Source organism: Hypanus sabinus, chromosome 5 (genome assembly GCF_030144855.1).
Source record: "Hypanus sabinus isolate sHypSab1 chromosome 5, sHypSab1.hap1, whole genome shotgun sequence".
Taxonomy (NCBI): Eukaryota; Metazoa; Chordata; class Chondrichthyes; order Myliobatiformes; family Dasyatidae; genus Hypanus; species Hypanus sabinus.
In genome coordinates, this window is record NC_082710.1 from 184,787,830 (window position 1) to 184,800,187 (window position 12,358).

At 45.4% G+C, this 12,358-nt stretch overlaps 1 protein-coding gene across 1 annotated transcript in view; it reads right to left on the reverse strand.

The window, feature by feature from the left end:
• ehmt2 (euchromatic histone-lysine N-methyltransferase 2) overlaps positions 1-12,358 on the reverse strand; it is a 475,985-nt gene that overhangs the window by 447,149 nt on the left and 16,478 nt on the right. Inside the window, exons 3-5 of the mRNA XM_059971113.1 lie at positions 5,117-5,413; positions 4,039-4,358; positions 1,460-1,612 (exon numbers count right to left, since the gene is read on the reverse strand). Of these exons, the coding sequence (XP_059827096.1) occupies positions 1,460-1,612; positions 4,039-4,358; positions 5,117-5,413 (770 nt within the window). The remainder of the gene's footprint in view (positions 1-1,459; positions 1,613-4,038; positions 4,359-5,116; positions 5,414-12,358) is intronic.

A 12,358-nucleotide genomic window follows, 5' to 3' on the forward strand; every position in this document is an offset into this window, starting at 1 on the left:
CGGAAACAGGCCATCTCGGCCCACCTAGTCCGTGCCGAACTCTTAATCTCACCTAGTCCCACCTACCCGCACTCAGCCCATAACCCTCCACTCCTTTCCTGTCCATATACCTATCCAATTTTACCTTAAATGTCACAACTGAACTGGCCTCTACTACTTCTACAAGAAGCTCATTCCACACAGCTATCACTCTCTGAGTAAAGAAATACCCCCTCGCGTTTCCCTTAAACTTCTGCCCCCAACTCTCAAATCATGTCCTCTCGTTTGAATCTCCCCAACTCTCAATGGAAACAGCCTATTCACGTCAACTCTATCTATCCCTCTCAAAATTTTAAATACCTCGATCAAATCCCCCCTCAACCTTCTACGCTCCAATGAATAGAGACCTAACTTGTTCAGCCACTTGTTGTTAAGAGGAATTTGGATAGGTACATGAATGGTAGGAGTATGGAGGGCTATGGTCACCGTGCAGGTCAATGGGAGTAGGCAGCTTAAATGGTTCTGCCCAGACTAGATGGGCTGAAGGGCCCATTTGTGTGCTATAGTTTTCCATGCCTCTATAATACCCTTCCCACAAGTTGCCAGTCTATAAAATAGCCCAAGAACTGTGACTGATTCTACTAATTGCTTAAATATAAACAGATAGATTATTCCAAAACAATCTTGTTCTCTCCAGTCTCATGATATTTTCTTATGATCTTCTTAGACCTGCCCTTGGTAAGGCCATGCTGACCATCCCAAATCAGATTCTGTCTCTCCAAATGCTCATAAATCCTGCCTCTCAGGATCTTCTCCAACACACTTGCCCACCACTGAAGTCAGACTCATACCTCACTACAGAACACTTGGAGGAAACCCACACATTTACAGAGAGGATGCACAAACTCCTTACAGGGGTCGCTGGAATTGAACACTGAACTCTAAGATGCCCTGAGCTGAAATAGCGTTGCACTAATTGTTACAATAGCGTGGCATCCTTTATTCTGCCACTATTTCTGATGTTATTCACCTCCAACCCCTTCAGTACCTTCTTTCTGATGCTTCGACCCCTTCTGAAATTAGTTCAAACCCCCACTCCTCCCCACAATAGCTCATTTTTAGTTGCCTTCTAGGAAACTAAACTTTGATCTAGGAAAAGGAAAACTCTGATCTCAAACCTCCACTGCACCCACTAACAGAGAAGCTTCAAGAGTAAGTTGAGGAAAAGTCCAGAGCTGGAAATGGGGAGCACGTTGAATGGACAACTTGCTCTCCAAACTGGACTGCCCTGGCTGGTGTACCAGCTTGCATATCAACTGGCAGCGCTGCACAAACAACGTAGACAGCTGGGACTCAACATCCATGGTCAACCACAACCAATGGAGGGCCTGCCAGTGCTCCCCGAAGAAGCATGATGCTGTCTGTGCCTCTACTCCCATCCATGCTCAGCAGACAGCGTCAGTCACACCTCACTCCATACCTGACTGAAGCTGCCTTTCAGTATCGACTTCCTTGCTCTGTGGCCCTCCTGATTCTCCTCTGGAGGCTGGGCCACATACTCCACATCTGCCATGCCCCCAGGCATCTGGCTCACACACTCGGAAGGTAGGCTCCCCGTCTCTGCTGGTGCCCTCTGCACAAAAATGGATATGAGTCATTGAGCGGCGGCACACTGTAAGACTAGCATCCTTTACAACATACAGCTTGAAGACCTGTATTGTATAGGGTTAATCTTTGCTCCTGTCGAACATCTCACAATGACTGGAGATGGAGGAAGTACGGGGAATGGTTGCAGGAATAGTGGTTACTACTATAGGAATACACCATGAGAATGCAATACTGTGAGAACATACTGTCCTGCCATGTGCAGAAGTTCGCTGATGACACGGCCATAGTGGGGTGTGTCAGGAATGGTCAGGAGGAAGAGTATAGGAAACTGATACAGGACTTTGTGATATGGTGCAACTCAAACTACCTGCGTCTCAATATCACCAAGACCAAGGAGATGGTGTTGGACTTTAGAAGACCTAGGCCTCATATGGAGTCAGTGATCATTAATGGAGAATGTGTGGAGCAGGTTAAGACATACAAGTATCTGGGAGTGCAGTTAGACGAGAAGCTAGACTGGACTGCCAACACAGATGCCCTGTGCAGGAAAGCACAGAGTCGACTGTACTTCCTCAGAAGGCTGGCGTCACTCAATGTTTGTAGTGAGATGCTGAAGATGTTCTATCAGTCAGTTGTGGAGAGCGCCCTCTTCTTTGTGGTGGCGTGCTGGGGAGACAGCATTAAGAAGAGGGACGCCTCACGTCTTAATAAGCTGGTAAGGAAGGCGGGCTCTGTCGTGGGCACAGAACTGGAGAGTATGACATTGGTGGCAGAGCGGAGGGCGCTGAGTAGGCTACGGTCAATCATGGAAAACCCTGAACATCCTCTGCACAGCACCATCCAGAGACAGAGAAGCAGCTTCAGCGGCAGGTTGCTGTCAATGCAATGCTCCTCAGACAGGATGAAGAGATCATTACTCCCCAACGCCATTCGGCTCTACAATTCAACCACCAGGGGCAAGACATGTTAAAGTTCCGGGGTTAGGACTGAGCTTAAGTTAACACTCAATGCACTTTAGTAAACTATTTAAGAACTTTTTAAAAGCTATTTACTAATGCTTTTTGAGAGGGTGATTTTAGATGCATATCATATTTATACTGAGTTAAATACTGTATGTAATTAGTTTTGCTACAATAAGTGTATGGGACACTGGAAAAATGTTGAATTTCCCTTTGGGGACGAATAAAGTATCTATCTATCTATCTAAGATGGTGAACACATGGGTGCTACTCATCAGGAGTGGAACGATCCTGTGTATTGGTCCACTTACTGCAGTGCAGTGTTTCATGTGAGTGGAGAAGATATAAAAGAAGAGCAGTCGGAGCACTTCGGGGCTTCGCCAACGGGCCAGTCATGCACAGCTAGCAGAATGGGAGGTATGCTGCAGTGAAAGGAGCCCACATGCACCTCGATATGTATTTTACTACTTGTTCGGTTTTGTCCTAATAAACATAGCTTTGGATAGTTTATGTCTTTCTGTCTCATTGAGCCAGATCCAAGAACCTACTATTTTAATGAAATGGGACTGAAAACAAAATTTAAATGAAGTGAAACCTCTTCTGTCAGAACGGCTCTTCCACACCTACAACAAGGCCTGCCAAAGCCCAGGGATATCCCAGTCTGCCTATAGGGCAGCTGGAGGAAAAGGAATTTAGCAAGGAAAGCCAAGGAGATTTGGGTACACCGGGAAAACCAAACAGAAGCAAATTAATTTGTATGCAGTTGTTGCACTGATTCTGTAAGGTTGTACGCGGGGAGGCTACTTCCTTAGGGGCACAGAAGGCCTTTAGCGGCCAGGGAATGGAGATCTTCTGCTCCTACGGGCTCAGCAGTCAAGGAAGCCCTGTGCCAGTGTGAAACTGACACTCGCAAGTTCGCGCACAGTATGCTCCCACAAAGGCTACTGTGATAATGGACAAATAACCTATTTCAGTGATGACGTTATTCCCCTCTAGCATCAGGCAGAAGGTACAAAAGCCTGAAAACACGAAACAACAGGCTCAAGGATAGCTTCTACCCCACTGCCATGTGACTATTAAACAGATATTTGTAAAATAAGATGAACTTTTGCCCTCATGATCTACCTCATCATGGCCTTACAGAGCTTATTGTCTGCCTGCACTGCACTTTCTTTGTAACTGTAACACCAATTCTGCATTCTGTAACCATTTACCTCTACTCACTTGCCTATCACCTCCCCCGGTATACTTCCACCTTCCCTTTCTCCAAGGGTTCACTCTCCTCTTCTATCAGATTCCTTCTTCTCCAGCCCTTTTTCGCCTATCACCTCTCAGCTTCTTACTTCATTCCCTCTCCCCCACACCACCCACCTCTGAACTCCAGGAGTGACCTCTCTAAGGAGAGAGGTCAGCTCCTCCTGTTAGGAGCAACACAGATGGCTGTCTGTCCATTTGGCAAACACTGCACACAGACTCTGCAGATACACGATACCTGAGTGGCGCCGGGCCTGGAGATTGACTTCCGCGCCTTGTGCACCCTGGGCTTCTCTTCCTGGGTCTGAGCTGGTGCCAGAGTTGAGAAGGAAGCTGGTACTGGAACTGGAGCTGAACCCGGTGTTGGGGATGGAGCAGGAGCCGGAAGTGGTGCTGGAACAACCTCATCCCCCGCTCGACCACTTGGCGCACTAAGCAGGTTCATAGCCAGACTCTGCATGGAGTTGGGAGACCGGCTAACCCCAGATAGCGTCATCTTGGCACGATTGGTCACTGGAACCTTGGTTGGGGAGGCAGAGATGGTCTTGGCTGCATGTCCTGTGGGAGAAAAGAATCAGAGGCTCCATGATAGCACAGTTCTTAGCGCAACACTGTTACAGCTCACAGCATTCTGAAGCTTAAAGTTCAATTCCAACATTGTTCCGTAAGGAGCATACGTACATCCTCCCCATGGAATGTGTGGGCTTTCTCCGAGTCCTTCGGTTTCCACCCACAGTCCAAAACTAATTAGTTAACTGGTCATTGTAAATTGTCCAGTGATTAGGTTAGGGTTAATCAGATTGCTGGGACAGCGTGACTCAAGAAGCCTGAACAGCCTACTCCAGAATGTATCTCTAAGTTAAATAAACAGCACAGGAATTAGCCAAACTTACATATGTCTGACCACTCCCCCACCACCTGTGACTGACACCCCATCAGTGACTGACTCCCCAAGAAAAACCCCCATGCCTGACACCCCATCTGTGACTTACTCCCCATGAACAACCCCCCCACCACCCTGTGATTGACACCCCATCCATTACTGATCCCCATGAACGACCCCCACAGCCACCTGCTATGACTGACCTCCCCAATCCAGTGACCAAACCCCCTGTGACTGACCCTCCCCTCCAAAGAATCTCAGGGCTGTCTGTGGTAACATGTATGTACTCTGATAATGAATTTTACTTTGAACTTTAAAGTTAAAGGGGAGGGGTATTGGGGCAGAGGGGGTACAGTTGCTGGAGAGAGTTTAAAAAGTGCTGAGGGAGGAGGGACCCAAGATGGGAACACAGAAGGAGATTTACTCCAGATACCTTTAGGGAGAGGCTGAGTTGAGGTCCCTGTGTCCAATGACTTGGTCTCCAAACCCAAGCAGACCTCAGCAGGCGTGCATGGTCCCTCTCTGCTTCCCAGCTCATCGTCAAGGATGGCTGAGCCCACAGCAGCTTCTGCCTCAGGAGCCTCTGCAGCTGCCTCCTGGCCAGCCCCAGAGTGAGGCACCTCTCTGCTATGCTGTGAGCCGATGTTTCCCATCGAGCCGTTGGTACTGGCCGCAAGGTTCGCCACCTGGCCTAGTCTCCTGGAGGCCAGCTCAGTAGCTTCACCGATCCCTGTTAACACAAAACCCCAGCATGTTCACTCTCGGGAATACAGAGTGTGCAGCATCCTCCCCACATCATACAATGGCACGGAGGATGAGGAACAAGAGGAACCGTCACTACAGAATACTACCAGCATTAGTGGGCAAGGCATCAGACTAGTAACCTGTGGGTAACCTCTCGAGACCGATGGATGCCACCACCACGTCTGGTGTGGAAACACCAAAGCTCAAAATCGGGAAAGCCTACAACCCAGTCCATCGCAGACAAAGCCCTTCCCACCAATGAGCACATCGACACAGAATGCTGCCACAAGAAAGCAGCATCCATCAGCAAGGACCCCCATTATCCAGGCCACGCTCTCTTCATGCTACTACCAACAGGTAGGAGATACAACAGCTTTAGGTCCCACACCACCATATAACCATATACCAATTACAGCACGGAAATAGGCCCTCTAGTCCATGCCGAATGCTTACTCTCACCTAGTCCCACCGACCTGCACTCAGCCCATAACCCTCCATTCCTTTCCTGTCCGTATACCAATCCGATTTTACTTTAAATGACAATATCGAACCTGCCTCTGCCACTTCTACTGGAAGCTCGTTCCACACAGCTACTACTCTCTGAAAAAAGAAATTCCCCTTCGTGTTACCCCTGAACTTATTACCATACAGTCATCAGGCTCCTAAACCAACATGGATAACTTCACCTGCCACCCCACCCCTCCCCCATAACTAAACTGCTTCTACAACCTATGGACTCGCCTTCAAGGACTCTTCAACTCATGTTCTGGATATCTATTGCTTATTTATTATAATTGTTTGGTTCTTATTGTATTTGTATTTGCAGTTTGTTGTCTTTTGCACAATGGTTGCCCGTCCTGTGTGCAGTTTTTCAGTGATTCTATGGAGTTTATTCTATCTACTGTGAATGCCTACAGGAAAATGAATCTCAGGGTTGTATATGTAGTGCATAAGTATTTTGATAGACAATTTACTTTTCCTTTACTGCTACACAACTCGGCCCAGCTAGGAAAGGAGGAGGATTCGGCATGGGGCTAGCAAGCCCACAAGGCCGATCAACCTGCTATCATCCAGCATCGCCACCAGTGCAACACGGAACGCTGCTCCAAGGAATTTTACTTTGAACTTCGGAAAGTAAAGAAGCCAAGTACCGATGTCAGCAAAGCAAGCATTGGATGGAAAACAGAAGAGAGAGCAGCCTAAGAGCAGCTCTTCCTTTGTGGAGAGGAGCATCCTATGAATCGGGGAGACTACACTCTGTCTACATGCAGAGATACTGTAGCAATCTGGCAGTGCTTCTACAGGGTCCCTGTCTGCCTTCATCTTCCAGCCCACCGATCTCCTCAGTTCCCAAGATTAAAGGCCTGCCATCCGTGCTCTTCTGTTCATCACACTCCAGCATGAACCTGCTCCACAAAGCTTCCACCTTGAACCAACCTGCTGAACCCTCAGTACCCCAATCGCTGCAGATCGGAAACATTTCCCCTCGCTGACAACCAACACCTGTGCATTATCCTACTCTCCCTGAACCAGTGATTCGCAACTGCTTTCTGCTCTGGACCACTTGTAACTGTCATTTACATATGTGGCCCCCCACTCCCAAAGTCTCTGTTAGCTGCTAAAATCAACTGCACTCATATTTATGTTCTAAAATGTTTATTTTTTAACAGGTTATAGGTATTACATGTTAAATACATTACAGATATATATGAAAAATAAAACTACTTCAAAGCGCTGAATAGGATACGAGTATACGTTATTTATAACATATATTCTTCCAAACAGCAATGAGAAAGCACTTATTATTGTTACTTTGGGTATTTAGTGAGATCCTTGCAAATGTTGCAAACTAGTAAGTTTTGGAATATCTGGTTGCAACTTGTTTAAAAATAATCAAAAGTCGTCTCTTTTCACAACATCAAGACCGTGTAGCTAGGCACCGATGGTATGGATGGCAGGCCTTTAATCTTGGGAACTGAGGAGATCGGTGGGCTGGAAGATGAAGGCAGACAGGGACCCTGTAGAAGCACTGCCAGATTGCTACAGTATCTCCGCATGTAGGCAGAGTGTAGTCTCCCCGATTCATAGGATGCTCCTCTCCACAAAGGCACAGAACATTTCATCACATTACAGGCCCATGGGCCCATGTTGTGCCAACCTTTTAACCTACTCTAAGATCAATCTAACCCTTCTGTCCTTCATAACCTCTATTTTTCTTTCATCCGTGTGCTTACCTACAAGTCTCTACAATGTCCGTAATGTATCTGCCTCTACCACTAATGCCAGCAGTGCATTCCACAGCTGTAGAAATTTGCCTTTGCTTACTTAATCCCATCACCACTACTGGGCATAGCCCACCAACAGAAGCTTGCCATGTCTGTGAGGAAAACCGAACTCTGACATCCCCCTCCAGCAGCACAAAATTACATCCTCTTGTATCAACCATTTCCACCCTGGGAAAAAGTCTCTGGCTATCCACTGGATCTATGCCTCTTACCATCTTGTACACCTCTATCAAGTCACTTCTTATCCTCCTTCGCTTGAAAAAGAAAAGCCCTTTCTCACTCAACCTATTCTCATAAAACATGCTCTCTAATCCAGTCAGTACCCTGTTAAGTTTCCTCTGCATGCTCTCTAAAGCTTCCAAAAACTTTTTTGGAGACAACCAGATCTGAACACATTACTCGAAGTCTGGTCTAAACAAGGTTGCGTTGAACTCAACTCCCTGTCTAATAAAGACAAACACACATAAGTCTTCATAACCAAACTATCAACTCGAGGGATCTACGGACATAGATCCATAGATCCTCCACACTGTGAAGCACCTTGCTATATCTCTGTTCCCTCCAAGCTGTGCAGGAGGGTGACCGTGCAGTTACTGAACTGCACCCACGCACACGGCCTTTGTTGCCTCACAAATGGAATTGGACACAGCTAAAAAAGTTTATGAAACATGAAACATCTTTGTTGTTCTGTATTTCATTATACCCTTCATCTCTGATTTTTGGATTTTATCCCTGTTTAGAAAATAGTCTATAAATTTATTCCTTCTACAAAAGTGCATGAGCGTGCATTTTCCAACATTGAATTTCATCTACCACTTCCCTGCCCATTCGCCAAATCTGTCATTCCCCTCTGCAACCTACCTGTTTGCTCAACATTACCTGCCCCTCCAACAATCTTTCTATCATCTGCAAATGTGGCAACAAAACCATCTATTCCATCATCTAAATCAATGATATATTGCATAAAATGAAGTGAACCCTGGCAGAACCACTCGCTGCCTCCTACCGATCAGCCAGTGCTCTAGCCATGCCAGTAACTTTCCTGTTAATACCACAGGCTCTTAACTTGGTAAGCAGCTTCATGAGTGGCACCTTGTCAAAGGCCTCTGAAAGTCCAAATATACACCATCCATTGCATCCCCGTTATCTATTCTACTTATAATCTCCTCAATAATTCCAACAGGTTCGTCAGGCAAGATATCCCCTTAAGGAAACCCCGCTGACTTTGTCTTAGCTTGTCCTGTGTCACCAAGTGCTCCATGATCTCATCATGAACAACTGACTCCAACATCTTCCCAAACATTGAGGTCAGACTAACTGGTCTGTAATCTTGTTTCAGCTGCCTTCTCCATTCTCCTATGGAATGACATTTGCAATTTTCCAGTCCTCTTGCATCATGTCAGAGTCCAATGATTTCTAAAAGATCATTACTAGTGCCTCTGCAATCTCTACCACTACCTCGGATGCAGTTCATCTGGTCCAGGTGACTTATGTACATAAGTAAGGGTACATAAGGTTTCAGCTTTTTGAGCACTTCTCCCATGTAATAGTAACTGCAGTCACTTCTCTTCCCTCACACCCTTCGATATCTGACTAGTGTCTTCCACAGTGAAGACTGATGCAAAATACTCATTTAGTTCATCTGACATCACCTTGTCATCTGTTATTATTTCTCTGGCCTATTTTCTAGCAGTCCTATATCCATTCTCATCTCTCTTTTATTTTGTACATACCTGAAAAAGCTCTTACTGTCCATTCTGATATTCTACAAGCTTGCTTTCATATTTCATCTTTTTCCTCCTAATGATTATTTTAGTTACTCTCTATAGGTTTTTAAAAGCTTCCAAATCCTCTGTCTTCCTACTCTTTTGTTTTGTCGTATGCCCTCTCTTTTGCTTTTACATTAGCTTTGATTCCCCTTGTCAGCCACAATTGTACTATTTTGACATTTGATAACTTCTTTGTTTTTGGAATACATCTATCCAGCACCCTCTTCTTCTCCTTCCAATTTACTTTGGCCAACTCCTCTCTCATACCACCATAACCTCCTTTACTCCACTGAAATACTGCTACATCAAACTTCACTTTCTCCCTATCAAATTTCAAGTTGAACTCATATTGTAATCACTGCCTGTTAAGGATTCTTTTACCTTAAGCTCTCTATAATCGGTTCCAATTTATTGCAAAACACCCAATCCAGTATAGCTGATCCCCAGTAGGCTCAATGACAAACTACTCTAAAAAGCCATCTTGTAGGCATTTAACAAACTCATTCTCTTTATCTATTACCAACCCGATTTTCCCAATCAACCTGCATGTTGAAATCTACCATGAATATCATGACATTGCACTTTTGGCACACCTTTCCTATGTTCTGTTGTAATCTGAGCCACATCCTAGCAGTTTCTTAACTTCACCCACAAGGATTCAACATCTTCCGATTCTGTCACATCTTTTTACTGACTTGATGCTATTCTTTAGCAGTAGAGCCACACCACTCCCTCTGCCTACCTTCCTATCCCTCCAATACAACATGTAACCTTGGATATTCAGCTCCCAACTACAACCATCCTTCAGCCATGGCTACCTGACAATCAGTAACATTGCAACAAGTTAATCCACCTTATACTCCATGCATTGAGATATAACACTTTGAATTCTGCATTTGCTACCCTTTTGATTCTCCATCCTTAATTCACTGTTACTCACCCAGCTGGCTGCAATTTTGTCGTAACATCTGTCTGCCCTCCCTGACAGTCGGACTGCACATTATCTTTGTTTTTTTAAAAAACCATGTCCTATCCTGAGTCCCTTCACTCCGGTTCCCACCCTAACAGCTCTAACAAACCTGCCTGTGAGAATATCGGTCACCCTTGGGTGCAGGTGCAACTCATCACTTTTGTACAGGTCATAGCTCCCCTGAAGAGATACCAATGATCCAAGAAGCTGACGCCACAGCCCCTGGATAGCTTCTCAGCCACGCATCTATCTGCCAAATCATCATGTTTCTACCCTCACTGGTGTGTAGCACAGGTAGCAATCCAGAAATTACTACCCTGGAGCTCCTGCTTCTCAGCTTTCTACCTAGTTCTCTAAATTCTCTTTTCAGGACCTCTTTGTTTTTCCTTCCTATGTCATTGGTACTAATATGCACCAGGACAGCTGTCTACTCTCTCCCCCCCACCCCCAAATGCTATGAATGCAATCAGAGATGTCCCTGACCCTGGCACCTGGGAAGCAACATACCATTCAGGTATCCTGTTCAAGTCCACGGAATCTCCTGTCTGTTCCCCTGACTATTGAGTCCCCTATCACTACTGCTCCCCTCCTCCCTTTTTCCCTTCTTCACCAGACCTATGCTCAGTCTCCGTGGCGTTCCACTGGGAGGTCATCCCCCAGAACCGTATCCAAAGCGATATACTGGAGAGAAATGGTCACGGGGTGCTCTGCGCTAACTGCCTTTTCACATTTCCATTTCTCCTGACAGGTCACCAGCTACTCGCCTCTTGCAACTGTCAGGTCAGCTGAAAAGACTGCAGTCTACCATCATTTCAGGGCTTGCATGTGTCCAGGACAAAGAAGCGGACAGGAAAATTCATTCCAGACACTACCAACCCTGCAAGCAGCCGTTTCCAAAAGCTCCCTTCTGGAAAGCGCTATAGGGCTATTGAAACAAAAACTTCACACCATGTTAAAAGTTTCTTATACAGTTGCAAGAAAAAGTTGTAAACTCTTTGCAATTACTTGCTTTTCCGCATTAATTACTCATAAAACGTGGTCTAATGATCACCTAAGTCACAATAATAGACAATCACAATCTGCCTAAACTAATAACACACAATTATTCTTTTCATGTCTTCCCTGACCATCCTCCATCCAAAACTGTGACAAGTACAATAGTGTTATTAGCTTAGACAGATTGTGTCTGTCTATTATTTTGATCTAGATGAAGATCAGACCACATTTATGCGTAACTAATACAGAAAAACACGTAACTGCAAAGGGTTCACAAACTTTTTCTTCCAACGGTACATAACAGGTATTTATATACTTATACATACTTTAACCACTAACTTCATTTAAGCACAGAAATCGACAGCACATTACAGGCCTTTTAACCCAAAATGTTGTGCTGACCATGTAACCTACTCTAGAAACTGCCGAGAATTTCCCTACCGCATAACCCTCTATTTAACTCTATTGATCATGTGGATAGTTAAGAGGCTTTTTCCCAGGGCTGAAATGGCTAACACAAGAGTGCACAGTTTTAAGGTGCTTGAAAGCAGCTATAGGGGAAAGGTGAGTACGTGGAATGGGCTGCCAGCAGTGGCGGTGGAAGTAAATGCAATAGGGTCTTTTAAGAGACTCCTGGATACATGGAGCTCAGAAAAATAGAGGGCTATGGATAACCTGAGGTAATTTCTAAAATAAGTACATGTTCAGCACAGCATTGTGGACCAAAGAGCCTGTATTCTGCTGTAGGTTTTCTCTGTTAACTAAGCTCCATGTACCTAGCTAAGAATCTCTTAAAAGACCCTATTGTATCCGCCTCTACCACCGTCACTGGCAGAGGATTTCAAGTACCCACCAATCCTTCTGTGAAAAACTTACCTACTTCCAAGCACCTTAGAACCCTGCTCTCTCAA